We start from the raw sequence: 21330 nt of genomic DNA on the forward strand, positions 1-21330 counted from the left end.
TAAAAACATGTGATCCAGAAACATTATGGTTCACGGAGGATTAAGTTCACAGATACAGTGTCCATACAATAGGAATACCAGAAAGGGATCAGAGAAAAATTGAAAGGAAAGAATCACAAAAATGTTTCTTTTTTAAAGTGAAGGATTCATTAAGGTCTGGTAGACACATAAAAAGATCTGCTCCCAGACGCATTCTTGTAAATGCCAAAGATGAAAAAAGATCCTGAAATCTTTACAGACAAAATACACAGAGCTACAAAGTAAAAAAAAAAAAAAAAAAAAAGTCTGAATCCAGGCTTCTTGTCAGAAATAATGGATGCTTAACAACAATAAAATAATGATTTCAAAGTACTGAGGGAAATTATTTTGAGTCTATACTTCTATGTCTAGACAAAACTATCAACCAATGTGAAAATAAAAACACTTTAGAGAATGCATGTGTTCTGCAACTTTACCTCCCCTGTACTCTTACGGGAGGAAAAAAAAAAGGAAGAACTAAGAATTTAAGGACTTGAGGAAAGGAAATCTAAAAAGCAGCGAATAGAACACGAGTGAAATTCTCAAATTTTCTAGAATGATAGCTTAATATAGACTTAATAAACAAGAGGGAAAAAAATCATAACAGGAAATAAAGAGCTACTAGAATACATTCAAGAGGAAAGTGGATTCCTTATATTAATACAATACAATTCAAAAACTAAGTACTGATAATATAATTTTACTTTGTTAATTTATGTGCTAAAATTATATTGACGTTTTTGCATGTTTTGACTAGATGACTCAACAATAAGTAAAACTTCAACTGGTTTTTAAGGCATTTAATAGATATTGACAAAATGGTAAAAGTTGGTGGACTCTACATCTTAAAGTCTGACACTGATTTTAGTCTTTCAGTCTATATAATAAGACTTTATAGTGAAATCTTCTCAGTGTTTCAACAGCTAATAGTCTTTTCACGGAGTTTCTCAAAGTAATCTCAAGTTATTTAAAAAATCATGTTCTCACTTTATGAAAATCAAATCCCCAATTCAGAGGCTTCCTAACTTCCAAGGTAAAACAAAAGTATCACTATAGTCATCTTACATGCAGTCTTGAGACCCTAGAGGAATGATGTGCCTTTTTCTCCTTTTAAAATCAGGATCTTAGGGGCACTGAACTGATTGAATCACACCTGTGCTACCTTTGTAACAGGGATACAGCTAAGTGATACAGGTGCATAGAAATTGCCAGCACCCCTACCTAGGCAAAACTAGCTGGGTACACAGATTCCAATAAGTGCATGAATTGTAGGAAAACTGCATTTACTCCTTTGAGCTTGAATGTTGGAATTAAACTTTCTTGAAACACTATCACCTCTTCCTTTCAGAGGACATAAGCAAACATGCTATAAAGAGCTGACAGAAGAGTCATCAAAGCCATTTTAGGGAACCAGCCTTGCAACGAGGTGTCCACCACCCCTCTTCCTAGGAGGATCTCAAGCTACATTTCTTCACCTCCTTTCGAGTTATGCATGTCAACTTGACCAGGTTTTCTAGCCAATAGAATTCAAATAAAGCAATGTACACTGTTTTCAGCTTTGGCCCATAGAAATGTTATCATATGTGTTTCTCCATGCTTTTTCACCTTATAGGGAAATGTAATGAAACGGAACAAAGTGACCTGAGAAACCACACATAGAAAACAGCAGGGTAACAAGGTGGAAGGAACATGGGTTACTGACTCAGTAGGGAAAGCAACATACATGGATCAAAGACTCTATTTGACTTCACCATGAGATGGCTAAGCCAATGCACACATATTTGTGTGTTACAGCAGCTATTACTATCTTTTGTAATTACCTCACAGTCACCCACATCTTAAAATTCCAATGATTGAAGCCTTGCAGTTGACTTGAAGTCATAAAAACACACTATAACTCACTGTGCATGAAATATTAGCCCAGGATAAACACAAGGACACATTCCTCTTATGAGTTTATTATGACTTCTCCAATTGCAGAAACTGAAGAAAATTAAGACCATTAAAAACAAATCCTCAGAATGGTTATAATGAAGAATAAAATGAAAGTCACTCAGTCATGTCCAACTCTTTGAGATCCCAAGGACTGTACAGCCCATGGCATTCTCCAGGCCAGAATACTGGAGTGGGTAGCCTTTTCCTTCCCCAGGGGATCTTCCTAACCCAGGGATCAAGCCCAGGTCTCCCACATTGTGGGCAGATTCTTTACCAGCTGAGCCACAAGGGAAGCCCAAGAATACTGGAGTGGGTAGCCTATCCCTTCTCCAGGGGATCTTCCCAACCTAGGAATCAAACTCGGGTCTCTTGCATTGCAGGCAGATTCTTTACCAACTGAGCTCTCAGGGAAGCTCTGATGTGAAGAATAAAAGAGTATTTTAATTTCCAGATCAATCTTGAGAATATAACAAGACTGCTATTCATGGATGGAACAGAAGAACTGCTCACCTCCCAAATTCTGGCAACATGGTACTAGAATTTTAAAACCTAAGAAAACAAAAATGACACCTTAATTTGTGATTTTTAAAGGTTTTGATTTAGAATCCAGGAGGTTACATTTATGAAGGGGAAATGACTAAGCATTTGAGAGATAAGCATGTCAATTTTATTAACATCCATGGGAAATCTGATGGCACATGGGTCTTAAACCAATTTTCTTTTCGGTTTTACTAAGATGATTGACAAAAATTGAATATATTTAAAGCACACAGCATGATGTGGTATTCCACAAACAGGCTAACAAATCAGTCACCTCACATAATAACCTTTCTTTATGTATGTGTGATAAAAAACATTTGAGATCTACTCTCTTAGCAAATTTCAAGTATACAACACTTTATTATTAATTATAGTCACCATGCTACCATTAGGCCTCTGGGATTTATTTATCTTATAACTGAAATGTTGTACCTTTGACCAGTATCTTCCTATTCCCCCCACCTCCTGCTGCTGCTGCTAAGCCGCTTCAGTCGTGTCCGACTCTGTGCGACCCCATAGACGGCAGCTCACCAGGGTCCCCCGTCCCTGGGATTCTCCAGGCAAGAACACTGGAGTGGGCTGCCATTTCCTTCTCCAACGCATGAAAGTGGAAAGTGAAAGTGAAGTCGCTCAGTTGTGTCCAACTCTTAGCAACCCCACGGACTGCAGCCTACCAGGCTCCTCCGTCCATGGGATTTTCCAGGCAAGAGTACTGGAGTGGGGTGCCATTGCCTTCTCTACCCCACCTCCTAGCCCTTGGTAACCACCATTCTCCTCCCTGTTAACTATGAATTTGACTTTTTAGATCCCACATATAAATGAGATCATGTAGTCCTTGTCTTTCTGTACCTGGTTTACTTCACTTAGCATGATGTTCTCAAGGTTCATCCATATTGTTGCAAATGGCAGGATTTCTTTCTTTTTTAAGGTTGCAGCTAAACTATTTTTTTGAAGATACATGAACATTCACATTTTGCCACTTTGCTTTGAAGAGAGTGAAAAAAAAATGTAGTTCTACTGGGAGAGAAGAATATATCAAGATACATTTACATTGCTAATAAAAAGAATAAGAAAGAACTTGCAGTTACTCATCTTCTTTGTTCTCCAGTTAAAGACTTGTCTAAACACAGCCAATAAAATGAAATGCAGAATAACTCATACGACTTGTTCAGTTTTTCTTTCTAGATAATTACTTTCTATCCATTTATCATTATTTCAATGACTCAAACAGAAAGATTATTTGCTTCCTTCCCTTTTATTGCTTAAATTATTTGACTATTTGAAACACAATGGTAACTAGTCTCCTTTTCAGTGGCTGAAAGTGTAGAGGTATTAAATTTTATTGATACTTATTGATATTCTCTACTTCAATTCAGTAAGTGTATGTTAAGTAAATTTAGAGTAATCATCTCTTCTTTTGTCAAGGTTGACAGCTACTTCCTATAACTAGACATTTTAAATAGATTTAACTGCTAATATAAAAAAACAGCAGTTTTAATGCAAGGAAAAAATTGTGATATATATGCAGATATACACGTATATAGGCACATAAATGTGATGTATGTGTATATAGGTACATAGAATTAACTTAGCCTGTTAGCAAAGATTATATAATCCTTAGCCTCCTTGCTGAACTAAATATTATATATAGCTTTTACAAGCCTATGGTCAGCTTTTAAAAAGATTTCAACATTCTACTTCTGGGGACTAAACCTCTCAACGAAACCACATTATCACACCATGAAATAAAGTAACTTTAGAGTTTTCACTTATTTGGTTTTAGGTTAAGAAACAACTGAAAGGAAGCACACTTAGCTCAGACAGCGAAGCATGTGATGCACAAAATGTCACTTTTTTTATACACTGCCCTTGTCACTGTTTCTCAATATGGTTCTGCCTGTGCATACAAAATGTGGAAATAAACGCTCCCACCTCCAGGCTGTCTGAATGAATACAGTTCATGAGGCCGTGTGTTCATTTTCAAAAAGATAGCTATTGTTTCAGACCTCTCCCATCAATGCACCATCACGCTGCCTTAAATTTACAAGGTAGCTTGCATGCAAGAGGTTTCTGCTATTGTCCAAAGTTAATAAGCATGAAAACTATTGGCAGGTTAACAACCATTGCAAAAAACAGTTGCAAAGCAGAGGCCTTTTGTTTTATTATGAAAGCCTAATTTACTCAAGATCTCACTGACTTCCTTTTTAATATTCTCTCATAACCGTCCTACATACAGACACACACACAAACACATACACACGTACAATTTCAAAGCTAGCGGGAATTGTGGGTAAGATCGGGAAGACTAAATAATCCAATGCAAGACTGAAGTTAATGGAGCTCTTCACCCGCTGGCCTTGGATAGGGATATTTCAAGTCATTTGCATGGCCCCTGCTATTGGCAAGATCCCCTAGGTAGGACTGGGCTTCCAAACAGTTAGAGCCAGAATTTGTAGTGGCAGCACTTTCAGCCTTCTACATGAATGACCAGAGCTCTCAGAGCTAGCAGATTGGTGGCTGTTAGTAACACTGGACCCTTGAGTCAAAAGAAAGGGCCAGCACTAAGTGCTGTGAATTGATTACATATTCTTTATTCTTTCACAAGTCCCATTTATTAAGGGTTCTTACAAAATTTGGCACTGATTTAGGCACTTTGTGACAGCCCTACATCTGAGTCTTATGTAGCAATTCAAAGAGCTATTCAATTCCTTGTTAGAGCCAAACCCCTTGCCAGCAAGCCACGTCCTGACTACATTATGTACTGTTTAGCAGATGGAGTTTGGGGATTCCTGTGAAATTGTGAAAGCAAAAGCACAGAGACTCAGCAGGACAGAGCTAAGGGGAAATAGCAGATAAATGCATCCAAAAAGGCAACAAACAACAGAGTCAGGATATGTTTTTTAAAAATCACAAATGAGAGATTAAGGATTCACAAGAGAGTGAGTCTTTCATTACCCAAGAGTTTTAACAACTATAATATTTTATAAGAAAAAATTAAAACAGAGCAATAGCAACCAAAAAATATTAAAAGCATACCACTTCATTATAAATTCAATTTCAGCTGTTCCAGGTATTTCCAAATATTTCATGTTTTAATTGGCCTCCCAGGCAGATATCTTACGTCAACAAGTCACATCCACTTAATCTTCTATTGATTGTTCTAGGATGCTTCTTGTTACTATGACTACCTTAATCAATTAACGTCATGTAAGGTGCAGACAATTTTCTCTTTCTCGTTTCTTTCCCAAAAAAAAAGCCTGAATTCTTTATTTCCACAAAACATATCTGATGCTGCCTCTTATCTATCAAGGAGCACTATGTTGGTAAAAAAATGCTTTATGCCTTTCATTTGGGAAAAAATGTTTGAAGAATCTGCAGAAAGAAAGCCTACAGAGTTGCCTTGAATCGATATAATGAGTGGCTTACCAATTTGTGGTTGGAGGATAAAAGTTTTCTTTGGCTATCAGAAAAGTGCCTTGCCCTTGTCCTTCATCACAGGGAAATGGGAGGCTTGTAGCACTCAAGGAGACCACTCACTGGGAAGAAGAAAATAGTTCTGCCACTTGGTTTCAAAAAAGTGCAAGGTCAGCCATTGTGACTATTTTAGTACTGTACTATCCCGATAAAGCAATTTCATCTGTACGAAAATGTGAGGGTTTTTGGCATGGGGAGGGAAGCTACCCTAACCTGAGCTGACCCATGTTTTCTTAGGCGCAGTCTCGGAAACAACAGAAACATCAACAGGGAATGGGAGGCACAACCTATTGGATGTAAAAGAAGCTCAAGGATGTATTATACATAACAAGGAATATGTGCGATATTTTATACTAACTGTGAATGGAAATTTGTATAATTTTTTTTTAATGTTTAAACAACAGGAACAACAAGATTCACAGAAGATATTCATTCTTTGGAATCCAGACAACCTGGACTCAAGCCTTGATATCTGTTGAAAAAATTTAGGTAGGTGTCTTAAACTCCCTGAAGTTTTATTATCTGTCCTATAAAATGGGACCAATATAACTACCTCTAGATATGCAGATGACACCACCCTTATGGCAGAAAGTGAAGAGGAACTAAAAAGCCTCTTGATGAAAGTGAAAGAAGAGAGTGAAAAAATTGGCTTAAAGCTCAACATTCAGAAAATGAAGATCATGGCATCTGGTCCCATCACTTCATGGGAAATAGATGGGGAAACAGTGGAAACAGTGTCAGACTTTATTTTTCTGGGCTCCAAAATCACTGCAGATGGTGACTGCAGCCATGAAATTAAAAGACGCTTACTCTTTGGAAGGAAAGTTATGACCAACCTAGATAGCATATTGAAAAGCAGAGACATTACTTTGCCAACAAAAGTCCGTCTAGTGAAGGCTATGGTTTTTCCAGTGGTCATGTATGGATGTGAGAGTTGGACTGTGAAGAAAACTGAGCGCCGAAGAATTGATGCTTTTGAACTGTGGTGTTGAAGAAGACTCTTGAGAGTCCCTGGGACTGCAAGGAGATCCAACCAGTCCATTCTGAAGGAGATCAGCCCTGGGATTTCTTTGGAAGGAATGATACTAAAGCTGAAACTCCAGTACTTTGGCCACCTCATGTGAAGAGTTGACTCATTGGAAAAGACTCTGATGCTGGGAGGGATTGAGGGCAGGAGGAGAAGGGGATGACAGAGGATAAGATGGCTGGATGGCATCACTGACTCGATGGACGTGAGTCTGAGTGAACTCTGGGAGTTGGTGATGGACAGGGAGGCCTGGCGTGCTGCAATTCATGGGGTCGCAAAGAGTCAGACATGACTGAGCGACTGAACTGAACTGAGGGTAGCTTGGGGGTTCTCTATATCTAACCCTTCCTCCTTTGATCCTGATCATTTCTTCTACTCACCAGATCTTTCCAAAGCAGAAGGATGACCAGGTCACTTTTCTATCCCGAATGTCCCCATGTCTGGAGAACACAGGTCAAACCACAAAACATGCCTTCCTCCAGTCCAAAGAGCCAGGTCTCAGCCTGTCTTTCGCAGATCATCTCTGGTCACTCGTTTCATTTCTCACTCTAGCTACATCAAATCAGACTTACCACATACTTTCAATCCTTTATAACTGCTGTTGTTGTTGTTTAGTTGCTAAGTCATGTTTGACTCTTTTGCAACCCCCATGGCTTGTACCCCACCAGGCTCCTCTGTCCATGGGATTCCCCAGGCAAGAATACTGGAGTGGGTTGCCATTTCTTTGTCCAAGGAATCATCCTGACCTAAGGATCAAACCTGCACCTCCTGCATTAGCAGGAGAATTCTTTATAGCTGAGCCACAAGGTAAGCCCTGGTGGCTCAGACGGTAAAGCATCTGTCTACAATGTGGGAGACCGGGGTTCGAGCCCTGGGTTGGGAAGATCCCCTGGAGAAGGAAATGGCAATCCACTCCAGTACTATTGCCTGGAAAATCCCATGGACAGAGGAGCCTGGTAGGCTACAGTCTATGGGGTCACAAAGAGTTTTGGACACGACTGAGTGACTTCACTTTCATTTTGTTCAAATTACCTCCCTAAAGTTTCCTTGTCCAAACTGTTCTTCCTGCCCTTACCCACTTAGCAAACTCTTGTTCATCCCTTAAGGCCAAAATTATCTCTACAATCACCACCATTCCAACTGTGCTGGAGCTTCTTGCTAAAGAAACAAAGATTAATTTTTACCAGGTGAAAAAAACCTCATTTTTTGCCTGGCTTTCAACAAGAAAAAATATATTATTTGGCACCTGCTATGAAAATATCTAGATGCTATTTAACCACAAAGTGAAGCGATTTTTTAAAAATGTAATCTGAGCATCTATAATCTGAGCATTTAAGACAAAGTATGATATTTTTCAGATTCCCAAAGTCAATCATCTTTAAGTCTTCACAGTCAAGGTAGTCACTGAATTGTGAGAAAATCAGCACACATCCAGAAAAAAATGCCACTTGAAAAATGAGCTTATCCACATCAATTACTTTGATCATTAATATCACCTGCTAGGTGCAAGATGTATCACTTCTAATTTAATACTTTAAAATTAGTACAAATGAATAGACTGACATCCAAACAAGTTAAGTAATTTGCTCAAATATTTGATATGTGGCAGGGCTGCCATCCAAATCCAGGTCTGTCTGCCTCTATAGCCTTGTACTGTGAACAGGGGTGGATATTATAGCAATAGCCTACATATTTTATCCAAAGTATAAGGTGCTATCTCCAGTTGAGTCACTCAAAATACTTGAGAAAAAAGGGGATTGGTGAGGGTAGACAGGTTACATAGTCCCCTCAAAAGGGTGAGAGATAGGCCCTCTTCAAAACATAGCAACATCTCAATAATATACATCATTAAAACAAGTTTCCTCCCTGGCATTAGACCCACTGATAGCTTTTCTTACTTTGGGTTCAGTTCTCCAGGATATATTTTATGCTTGATAAAGTAGGTGTTCCAGGTGGTCCCACCTGCAATGTAGGAGACATTTGATCCCTGTTTCAGGAAATTCCCCTGGAGAAGAAAATGACAACTCACTCCAGTATTCTTGCTTGGGAACCCCATGAACAGAGGAGCCTGGTGGGTTACAGTCCATGGGGGTCACAAAAGAGCTGGACATGACTTAGCAACTAAACAACAAGTAAAAGTAACAATATTATAGCAGGATGATAGCATGATATAAATGATCACTGAGTTATTAAAAATAGTTTTACCTCTTAATTTCTCTGATTGGGTTAATCGGAAGGGGTTTATTATTGTAGTGATGGTGATGATCTTAGTGATAGTGATAATTGTGTTTAACAATCAAAAATTGTGTATATGTATCTTTACTTCAAATATTTTATGATCTTACGTTATCTCAGAAGTTTATTCAAGCTCTGCATGAAACATGTCTCATTATACAATAGTATTTCTCACATAGTAAATGTAAAATAAAACAGTCTTAATTAGAAAAGTCAGAAAATGTTACTTTCGTATGTAAAACTGAATATGAAAGCGCACATGTCACAATGGAACATTTTTAGCACATCTTACATTCCTATTCAGAATCACCATTGTTTACAGATACCAATATAGACACAGACACAGATATAGATATGGAGCATTTAAAATCAATCTGAGGAGAAGCTACCACAGTGAAGAATAGCCCCTGGCTCACCACAAGTAGTGAAAGCCCGCATGCAGCAATGAAGACCCAGCGCAGCCAAAAGAAAAGATTAAACTAAAAAGAAATTAATTTGAACCAAGGAAAAACTGAGTTTAAAAGTAGTAACACGTCAAATTTATTCCCATGGAGGAGTTCCCTTCTTTTAAGTGGCTTCCCAATCAGCAACCAGGAGGAATCAAGCCTGCTTATGCAGTCTGGGTCCTGGTAGCAAGGAAAGGGAATTGGGAGAGTGATGGTGGATAGAGACAAGGAAGTTCAGTAGAGATCCCTGCAGGGAGAGGGGACCATTTCCCTCTCTGACACAAGCACAGATGTTGAATCTGACTGTAGCTCTTGCTGTGCTGACTCTCAGCACTTAAAAAGTCCTAATTGGGGCCATGAGTCATGGGAAGCTCCCAAATATGTACAAGCTCCCAAGCATGTTTTTTTCTCCAGTGGTGACTTATTACTATTAAATGACTCCGTAAAGTGTGTATATTAGTAAATAGCAAGATACTAGGCCTATCCTTGAGGTGATTTTTTTCAATCTTTTGGAAATAATATGTTTTCCAGTTCTTCATGTGCTGAAGGCCTAGCCTATGCTTCTTGCCAGCGAAACTGGAATCACAATAATCAAGGGCTAAGTTACCATTCTGTGTTAAGCAATATGCTGGCGGTAACTAATTTTTTCTGTGAAGAACACTTTACATGCTGCTGGCAATAGGGCAGAATTAGGACTGATTCTACCTGATATACACATTTCCAAGTGTTGCCCTCTCTCCAACTCATATTAACTATCGCTATGGAGTTAAAAAGGAAATGTTGTTCAAGATAAGGTAGCAGCAAGGCTGACTCACCACGAGCAAGTCAAGAAGCCTGCATCAGGAAAAACATATTCATATAAAAAAATCAGTTTTTTATTCACTCCAGAGGCAAAACCCAAACTGTGAATTCAATTTGGTTAGGACGCCCTGCTGCTTGGAAAAGTGACCCTATTTTAGGGGGTCATCATCCATCACTTTAGGTGCCTTTAGACACAGTCAGAAATTATTATGAAGAATGAAGGAGGAGAAGGGATGACAGAGGATGAGATGGCTAGATGGCATCACCGACTCAATGGACATGAGTTTAAGTAAACTCCAGGAGTTGGTGATGGACAGGGAGGCCTGGTGTGCTGCAGTTCATGGGGTTGCAAAGAGTTGGACACGACTGAGCAACTGAATTGAACTGAACTGAAAGCTCTAGATAATTTTAGTTATTTGACTTAAAGAGAACTAACATCCTGGCCTAATGAATGACAAGGATAAAATTAGTTATTTTATGATATTCTCATTGGTAAAAGTTACAAAAATTTAACTGCTTCAAAATTCTAAAATGCACGTTGAACACACTAAGAATAATTACTGAATAACATCACTTAAGAATTAATTTGCAAATCTTTTTAAGAATTTAAATTTTATTCCATAAATATTATATATAAAGTAGCAGACAGCAGAGAGTAGAAGAAGGACATCCTAAAAGCTAAAAAGAAATTGTCAATATTAGCTTTATAACATGCCACTAAATAATAATTGATTTTCTATTTCATAATCTGCAACCAGGTAAATGTCATTCACTGGAAGACACACCATTCCTATGTCAATTCCACATGATGGCCCCTCCACAAAAAAAGAGTAACAAAAATCCAAATTAAGTCTAAAGAAGTAATTCAAAACAGTGATTCCACATCTTAGGCATGAAAATACATATTGATTGACTGGCTTTCCAACAGTTGTCGGACCACATGAAGATATTGCTAATCATCCCCCAAATTCACCAGGTTAAACGTAATAATGAAGCAAACATTTAGCTAATTAACAACTATACACAGAAAAAGAAAGGGAAACAAAAACCTAAATAGCTAATAATTAAAGTCCAGATTTCGTTCTGATGAGCCAGATAAAAATCTCAGCTCATCATCCACTTAACGTTTAGACATAGTGAGGGCTTTGCCAAGTACCACAAAATTCCCTTCATTGAAAGGCCCACATCTTCTAGCTTTTCTTCTATGATCCTTTATCTTGTTAGTGTTTCAGTGTTTGTGCTTAAAAACTGTTTTTTAATTATTATTATTATTTAAGTAAGACATCCTGTTACTCTACTAGAGATAAGCCAAACACGGGAGACTGAGAAACTCGGCAATCTGTAAATCATTACCTGAAGGCCTTCGATAGCCAAGCGCAGCATGCTTGGTGTCAGTTTAGAAGCTTGCTTGAAGGTGAAGTTACTCCAGTCTATGATCAAAACAAATCCATTCACCTGAAGCTCAGGATCTTCAATCATGGCTTCTAAAGAAAGTAAGATGGCACGCAAAATATCCACCAGCGTGTACCTATCAGCAACAGAAAAGTACTGCATTAAATCTGACATTTGTAGAATGTAGAATGACCATTTGTAGAAACTATGGAATGTCTTTAGCATACTAAAAATTGCCTTTAAAATACCTCAGAAAGCTTAAGGAAAATATTTTGTTTACAAATCTTCTAAGATGAAGTTTACTTTATTCACTATACTCAGGGGACATATTAGAACTTAACATGCATTCTACCAAAACAAATTCCAATGCTTTTGAAAATTCTACAGTTTGTTTCATATTTTATAATCATTTCCTTTCTTTGCAGGCCTTCTTATAACCTTACAAAATCTCATTTTCAGCAAATGTACTATTCCCTAAAAACTAGGCATGGTACTTTTAAATAGTTCAGGAATGCTTTTAAAAGTACTGACATTTCATATCGTCACATGTGGAAAATTTGAGAATGAGATTTGAAGGAGTTTCATCAATAAACAACACCATGTGTAAACAGTTGTGGTTGAAAGTGTCAACCGATTTTAATTACTTGGACTGAGTTTATATCATAAAGATAAAAGAAAAGAAAAAAGGAAAGGTGGGATGGGTAGAAAGAAAGGAAAATCAGTAAAATCAATGAAAGGAAAAGGGAAAATGTATCTGCCTGTTACTACACAGGCCACCCACATTCAGGAGTTGAGTCTTTATCTTTTTCTACCTTGCAGCTTAGCACAGTCCCTGACACACTGTAAAAATCCAATAAATGCTCTTCCTTTCTCGTAAAACAAAGCTCGAGTGCAAAGACACTAATTGTACACGACGGCATTGTCTCAACAAAGGCAGTGGAAGTAAGAAGAAAAGAAGCCAAATTTGACAAGTATGTTTGAAGTAAACTTGTGAAAATTTAATACTTAATTAGATGTGGGGGCTAAGATTGAGGGAAAAGTAAAAGATGACACAGATTCTAGTTTCAGATCCTTGCCTTTGACAGTACCAGTAAGCTATCTAAAGTAAATGGTACTTCAGGTTTTACCATTTATCAAATGGTAAAATCTTTCATCAAAATCAATAATGCAAAAAAAGGATGCTGTTAAGGATGGCTGGAAATGTAGAATTTGGAATAGAATAGCTTGTATTTGAGAAACGGGTAGTATACCCAGGAAGATATATCAAGTAAACATCTGAGAAAGTAAATTTCAAACTCAGGAGAAAGCTCAAAATTGAACATTCCAGAACCAAAAGCATATCAATCCCATGTTCACAGAAGTGAAGGAGGTAATGCAATCAGAGCCGAGAGGAAAACGAGGTAATTGTTCTAAGAGGGAAGCCCTGCATTTCAAGAGAAATTAGTACATTTATGGAAGATAGTAACAATTTTCCTTTTTTAGCACCCTGCTTTCAAGTTTACTTTTTTGCTCATTCAGGTGGAGGTGTCCAGGAAAAGCTAGAGAAAGAGATCCTGATATCAGGGGAGAGGTGGGATGTGGCGGGGGGGGTGGATTGGGAGTTGAAATCATTGGGATTTAGTGGAAGTGATGGGCTCACCAGGAAGATGTCTGAGACAATGAGCACATGTGAGGGAGCAGTTCTATTTTTACTTCTAAAAATATTTGGAGGAAAAGGGAGAAATCGTAGTAGTTCAGAAAGGAAGGAAAAATTAACAGTGAAACCTCAGGCAATTTCTCACTTTTTTGGGCTTCATTTCCTCATCTGTAATATCAGTAGTTTGGAATAGAATCTCTTTAGGGTCCCAGCATTAATCAAGCAAAGGGCCTGGTGTCAGAAGACTTCAAGATGGAATCTCTTCATTGTTCCTCATTAGCTGTGTGGCCCTGGACAAGTCAATGACTTATCATTCTGAGGCTGAGTTCCTTAAATGAGAGTGTCTATGACTATCTCACAGCAACTCACTGGCAGTGGCCAGGTGAGAGGAGGGGGAATAGGAAGGGAAGTCAAAGATATGATTCAGGTGAGAGCATGTGAGTAATGCTAAGTATACAGTGTGTTCAAGAAGGGTTTGTTGGAATGCACACACAGCACACTCTTCACTGTAGTGGTGACCACACTCACAGTGCACTAGGCAGGGTGTAATCAGAACTAAAGAATATTTGTTTGTAAATTTTACTTAAAAAGTAAAGACAATCTTTAGATAGCTTACTGCTACTGTTAAAGGCAAAGATCAAGAGACTATTTTTAAATCTCTGGACAGTATACAGGCTATGTGTTTCATGCATTGGAGAAGGAAATGGCAACCCACTCCAGTGTTCTTGCCTGGAGAATCCCAGGGACGGGGGAGCTTCATGGGCTGCCATCTATGGGGTCGTACAGAGTCGGACACAACTGAAGCGACTTAGCAGTAGCAAGGATATGGCATTCCCCAAATACTATGTAAGTCTATAAGATAAAACTTTTTGTAGAGCTCTGCCACTTATCTGTCTTTAAAACTGTAAAATATGAATGACTGAACACCTTTATCAGTCACTTCATGGCCAGCTCATCTCCTTTTTAAATATAATGGCCTAACACAGTACTGTGACCAGAACCCCTATGAACTTACACAGACTGAAAAGTTTGGAGCAGCAAGACTGTATTTCTGGTTAAAATTTAAAGTGAAAAGTGTTAGTTGCTCAGTCATGTCTGACTCTATGCAACCTCACAGACTTTAGCCCACCAGGTTCCTCCGTCCCTGAAATTCTCTAGGCAAGAATACTGGAGTGGGTTGCCATTCCCTTCTCCAGGAGATCTTCCCAACCCAGGGACTAAACCTGTGTCTCGTGTAATGCAGGCAGATTCTTTACCATCTGAGCCACCGAGGAAGCTTGGTTAAAACTTAGAGCCCCCTCTAAAAAAACACTCACTTTAATTTTTGAAATTCATAATAATAATGGTTGAAAAAATTAAAAATTAGAACAATCCAACTTAGAACTTCCTCCCATTATGATCATTCTTAGATTTTCCTGTAAGAATACCAAATAGCATTAAGTAAAACTTGAATTTGAAATCAGCTTTGAAAGAATGATGCACTGTATATAATAAGAATAAACCATGACACCAGTAAGGGCTGAAAATAAGAGGCAATTTATTTTAAATAACACATTTTAAGTATGGTTTTCCAAAACTGTGTCAAATCAAGAGAAAAACTTACATGCATATCATTATTCCAAAGGAAATAAAATAAGGTAAATCCCAGGATCATCAATAGAGTACATTTAACCAATGTTTTTTTTTTTAATTTAATATCTTCTTCCAAAAAGAGAATTAAATGATCTTTATATAAATTATATTAATGTGTGTGTGTGTTTGTGCGTGCACTCAATCACACAGTCATGTCCAACTCTTTGCAACCCCATGGACCTTAGCCCTCCAGGCTCTTCTGTTCATGAGATTTTTCAGGCAAGTATATTGGAGTGGGTTGCCATTTCCTCCTCCAGGGGATCTTCCCAACTCAGGGATCAAACCCTCATCTCTTGCATCTACTGCATTGGCAGGTGGATTCTTTTCTGACCTGCCCTTTGAATGCAGTTAGCTTGGGGTGTTTTTATATTTCTTTTATTAGAAGTATATGTTATATACTATACATTTAATAGAAGAAATATAAAAAACACTCTAGCTATTAATAACGGCATTCAAAGGGCAGGTCAAAACCACTCTTGATGTTCCGATCCTCTGTTGTCAAACATGTCACATTACTACCATTAGCAGCTCAGCAGGTTATTCCTAAGCAGAACATTATTACATGCCAAAGTCCAAAATATCTTCTGAAGAAATGGAGTATTTTATGAATTTTCTGTCTTCAGGAATCTGACTTTCATTATCCTTGTTAAAACTGTTTTCTAACTGCTGTACTTCACAAATTAGATGTTACTACAGTAAGTATTTCTAAAGCTCATATTTGAGGTTTACACCCCAATTATAGTAGATCCACCATTGCTATTCTTCCTTTCTATGTTGAAAGAAAGCCATAAACAATAAACCAACATGTTAATGGAGCTCTTGACTCCCAACTGAGCTTCCCAAAGCAGCATTGGGTAAAGTCTGCATCCGAAATCGACTTGGAGATGATGAAACAATGACACCAGTAAGGGATTTTACAACTTGGGACTATGTAAACCATTGCTCTTAAATCAAAGCTGCTACAATATGTAAAAAAAAAAAAAAAAAAAAAAATTGTCCTTTTTTTTTTTTTTACTATCTGGGTGATCAAGAGCAGGGAAGCCTCTTCTCCTGCCTCTGACCTTGCAAGGTTTTGGGGAGTTTCCTGGCCTGTGCTACTCTCCTGGGGTTCACAAGGTCACATCCCCTACTAGAGCTGACCATCAGTGCAAAGAGCAACACAAATCACAAACAGGTCGTTTCCTTCCTACTCTCCAGCCCTTTCTTTAGCCTGACATGGAAAAACCAGCATCTTGGCATCACATTGAGCAGCACAACAGCAAGCAGCTTGCCTTGGTCATTAAATCAATCAGCCATTATTAAATTCTTCATTAAGGCTGCCCCCAACCCTCAGCTTTCATTAAGCCACATTTCCCAATGTCTAAAGCACTTGTGTTAGAAAGGTGGTACAGGGAGAGACAAAGGAGCAGAATTACCTTCATTAATGCCTTGGGGTATCATTGGTGCTAAAGTTGATGAATCCATCAAGGTGCTTTATATTACTGAGTGGTAATAATAATATCTCTATCTGTGTAACCATTTAAGATTTCCAAAGCAATTTCAAAAGCATTATCTTAATCTCAAAATAAGCCCAAAGTCTCTGTGCATGGCTTAGTTCCTATTATTTTGAAGATAAAGACGCAGAGGAGGTCTCAGAGAATTTAGAGTTTTTCTGAAATCACTGTAAGAGTAAAACTGGAAGCCTAGATGAGAAGCTAGGTTTTTCTGACACCACAGAGCTCTCCACTCCTTACGGTGCCAAGACCTAGAACAGAGTTTGATGAATAGCTGTTCTGTGTTTTTATGTGTCAGTGGCATAATGTACATCAGAAGAAGGATCAGAAAGTCGATACCAACATGGCACCAGGCCAGGTATCAGGGCAGCTCCAGCCTGGTCCCAGCAAGGGGCTTTGGCGGAAGGAAAACATCAAGACATCTTGAGTCAGAATGGGAAGACGCTAAGTCTACAAACCTTGGAGGCAATATGAAATCCAAAATCATCACATCATCACTAGGCATATGAAGCTGTCTCAGCCTTGCTGAGTGTTTTCCAGAATTTACTGCTATGGAAACATAGGTGAGTGAGAACAAGAAAATAATTGGAAATGAAACATCCAGAGGAAAAATGTCTTTCTTTGGAAAAAAAAAAGTTTAAAAATGTGCACCTACTGCCACCAAAATGAAATAAAACAGAATGAAGTCGTGTTGGAAAAAAAATACAAACATTGGAAAGGCAACTCTTCCTCAGGGCAAAATACTCTGTTTACTTAGCTGCTTAGTACAGTCTTTGTCTTAAGAATATTTATTCTACCAACTTAACTTTCTGTGCCTAATTGTCTACATTCTGATGTTTAATCAAGATTTTCTAAGCCATAGATGGATTTTTTTAATTATCAGAGCTTGCTTTTTTTGATATATTTGTTTTTTTCCCCAGATTTATGTTGGTTCACTATCTGTACACACAAAACAAGTCTGACCAATTCACTTACTCATTGTACAGTTCTGGGTGAAATACTTAGCTGCTCTGTGCCTTGGTTTCCTCATCTGCAAAATGTGGATATTAACAGGGCCTATCTCATGATTGTGAAGAAGATTTAATAAATGAATGTTTATAAAGTGCTTAGAATAGTGCCTGACACATATAAAATATATACGTTATATAAAATATATGACATGTATATATATGTGTGTCTGTGTATATATATATATATATATAAAATATTGTATATAATATATATAAAATACGACATACACTACAATATAGCATACTGTATAAAAGTGTTTTAAAATGAATGGATTAATTAAAATGAAAAAGTAAAAGTTGAATTACATTGCCCAAACAAGTGGTATTCTTTCCACACAACACAGAGCAGGCTGCTACCGCGTCTGCCCGGACTTCTCAGCACTAGCAGCAGTATCCTCATTAAACACTCACTATCTCTCTGATAGTCATTTAGCTTTTCATGTTTTTCTTCCCAGAGAGGCTGTAAGTTCCTTGATGGTAGGACAAATGTGCTATGTGTCTTTTTTTTGCCCCTAGCACCTATTAAAATTCTAAGTATGTAGCAAATGCTGGGGAAAAGTATACTTTTTAAAACACTGATTTGAATTAAGTACTATTCACACAGTTTACTTGATGTTGTAAAGATCCAGCCAACACACAAGGACATCTTTTCCCTCACATCAAGAGGGCCACTGACTATGTTAATGACTATATTAACTGTTTATATATATATATATATATATATATATGTATACACACATATACCTGCCTTCAGTGGTATAAAAGAGCTCAATCTTTTTCTCAGAATGGAGGAAATATAGTAATTTACTAAGGATAATTTGTGAATTTACTAACTGTTGGCTCATGTTTTAAAATATCTTTAAAGATTTCTTTTGAAGCATCCATTCAGAGCACTATAGTAACACCAAATCCATTGCTTCTTTTCAACTTTGTTTAAAGTTGCATATTTGAAACATGAAAACGGCCTGGTTGGGGCCAGACCCAATCAAGGTCCTAGTGAAGTCTGGCACTCCTGGTCATTGCTGTTATTTCAGGGTTATTTCTCTAATTACTGCATAATTGTCCTAGTTTTTAGAGACTGTCCTATTTTGTCCAGAGATTTGTTCCAGTATTTGATAACATTTCTCAGGACAATAATTTTTCTCTTTCATTTTTCATGGTATGAACCAAGGGCATATTTTGAAATAAGCTGCAGTTCCCAGAATATTTGTTTAAAGAGCATCCCTATAAGGAAGCAATACAGAAGCTCTGCTGAGACAGAAACCTCGTGGAATCCATACTTGCCATTTCTAGGACTGACCTAATCTTAAAATCAGGCTTCCCAGGTGGCTCAGTGGTAAAAAATCCACTTGCCAATACAGGAGATGCAGGAGATGTGGATTCAAATCCCTGGGTTGAGAAGATTCCCTGGAACAGGAAATGGAAAATCACTCCAGTGTTCCTGCATGGAGTATCCAATGAACAGAGGAGCCTGGTGGGCCAAAGCCCATAGGTTTACAAAAGAGTCAGGCACAACTGAGTTACTGAGCACAATCTTAAAATTAGCTGTAATACAGCACAGCAGTGCCTCTAGGATATTGAAGTTAAGGAATCCCGACCCTACCATGAAACAAAAAGTTGAGAAATATTTAAATACTTTAGTAAACAGAGCCAGGAAGACTTGAAAAATCAGTCCAAAAAATTAAACCTCTTTTTTGGCTTGCTTTTTGCAAATTACCAAGTAAAAGTGTTTCTCTGTAATTATCTAGTTAATTGCTTGTCTATTTTAATCTATTTCTAGTTATTTTATTTTATTTTATTGCACTTTCACAGAATAGTAAAGCTTTGTGGCTGAGAATAAAACAAATATGTATAGTCTATGGCTATTTTTTAAAAAAATTTAAGCTACCATCATCATAATCTTCATTCATTTTGAAGGTTGGCCAAATAATTTTATTTGGGACTCCATGGACTGTAGCCCACTAGGCTCCTCTGTCCATCTCCAGGCAAGAATACTAGAGTGGGTTGCCACGGCCTCCTCCAGGGGATCTTCCCAATGCAGGAATCGAACCCAGGTCTCCTGCATTGCAGGCAGATTCTTTACTATGTGAGACACCAGGGAAGCCCAATAAATTACAATATAATCATAATTCAAACTACAGCTTCAAACAGCTGGCCATTTGTATATTTTCTTTTGTATGAAAAAGCCATACTGTGGGAACAAAGAGACTGACAATAGCACATTTTTCAGGCAAATTCCAGGACAGGTTAGAGGATCTTAGCATGGTCTCACCAATCAGTCTTCCAGCCCTTTCAAACTTTCAGTACTAAAAGTGATAATCAATGTCCATTATGACAAGCCAAACATGCTGCAAGACGGTCAGTGCTTTCTGAATTGCCACTATATTAGAATCATTAACTTCACTGTACTTAATTGTTTTCTAGTGGTTGTTAATCTGATTCCAAATCGATGGTTGTCTGCTGGATTAAATATGGCATCACCAACTCAATGGACATAAGTTTGAGCAAACTCAGGGAGAGAGTGAAGGATAGGGAAGCCTGGTGCACTGCAGTTCATGGGGTTGGAATGAGTCAGACATGACTTAGCAACTAAACCACAGCAACAAATGTGACATACCAAATGTGACATACCACTTGCAGGCTAACTGACAAATTACAGGCCAATTATCAGAATATATGTTATCATTATGTTTTGGGTGAGACAATTTACTCATGAACATTCCCAATCACTACATGCCAGTGAATTTCAACCTCTCAGATACCTGCTCTCACGCTCTAGGGTCTAGAGCACAATCTACTTTCATTCCAAACTTCCTTTCTTAAGGTAGTGTAATCTGCTCTAGCTTCTTGGTACATTATCATCACATTCTGTTGATGAAATCAGGTGGGAAATGCGAAGGTATTGCTGAGTCGTGAAGCAGGGTACTGTCACTCAGGACAGCAAGACACCATGTCAGGCATGGAGGACTACTGCATCATCGTGCTGCAGGGTATCAATTCAATCGCTTTTAATTTCGTGGAATCTACTTTTGCTTTCAGAAATTATGGTGGACAATTTGAAAGAAAGAAGATAAGATTATGTGAATCTTTTCCAAGGATAGCCTGCTCAATAAATGTAATAAATCATCTGAACCTGTTCTATGTTTTTTTAAAAAGAACCACAACCACGCTGAAAGTCATTTTGACATTTCAGCATTTCGATTATTTTTTTATTTTTATTAGGTGGGCACACTGTAAATATTATACCTTCGTCTTACCGACAATTCCATATTTCTTGTAAAGGCTTTGGAAATGGTCCAGTTATTTGCAATAACCTGAAACTGACCTGCATTATATTGCAGTAGGAAGAGACTATTTTATTTATAGTCACCATCTCACATGTATTTACTGTCTCCAGTCTCCTGAGAAGCACAGAAAACTGTCCTAAAAATTTAATATAAGAGAAAGTATATATCAGATAACTTCCTACTTAGAAACCTTTTTTTAAAGAAAATGCATAATTCAATTCAACTCAACAAACACACTGAACATTAACTCTAGTTTAGGTCCTGTTATAATACAAAGCTTAGTTTTGTTTTTGCTTTTTGTTATACAGATCAATTATTTCATGGGTCTTTACAAAGTTTTTCAAAATTCACAAAGAATATTTTGCTTATCCCCTTTGAGAAGTTGGAAATAAAAGGGGAGGATG

The 21330-nt window shown here is 37.8% G+C and overlaps 1 protein-coding gene across 2 annotated transcripts in view; it reads right to left on the reverse strand.

The window, feature by feature from the left end:
• The window catches only part of CLVS2 (clavesin 2), a 79216-nt gene that overhangs the window by 53008 nt on the left and 4878 nt on the right, over window positions 1–21330 (reverse strand). The window contains exons 1-2 of one of the 2 annotated variants that reach the window (XM_086317086.1): window positions 13650–13831; window positions 11830–12004 (exon numbers count right to left, since the gene is read on the reverse strand). In XM_086317086.1, the coding sequence (XP_086173212.1) occupies window positions 11830–11955 (126 nt within the window). In that variant the 5' untranslated portion in view covers window positions 11956–12004; window positions 13650–13831. Of the gene's footprint in view, window positions 1–11829; window positions 12005–13649; window positions 13832–21330 lie in introns of those variants that run through there. The other variant, XM_086317085.1, reaches the window with a different exon arrangement.

This window comes from Bos grunniens, chromosome 9 (genome assembly GCF_055505025.1).
Source record: "Bos grunniens cultivar Pamir isolate PY7600 chromosome 9, Bosgru_T2T1.0, whole genome shotgun sequence".
NCBI lineage: Eukaryota > Metazoa > Chordata > Mammalia > Artiodactyla > Bovidae > Bos > Bos grunniens.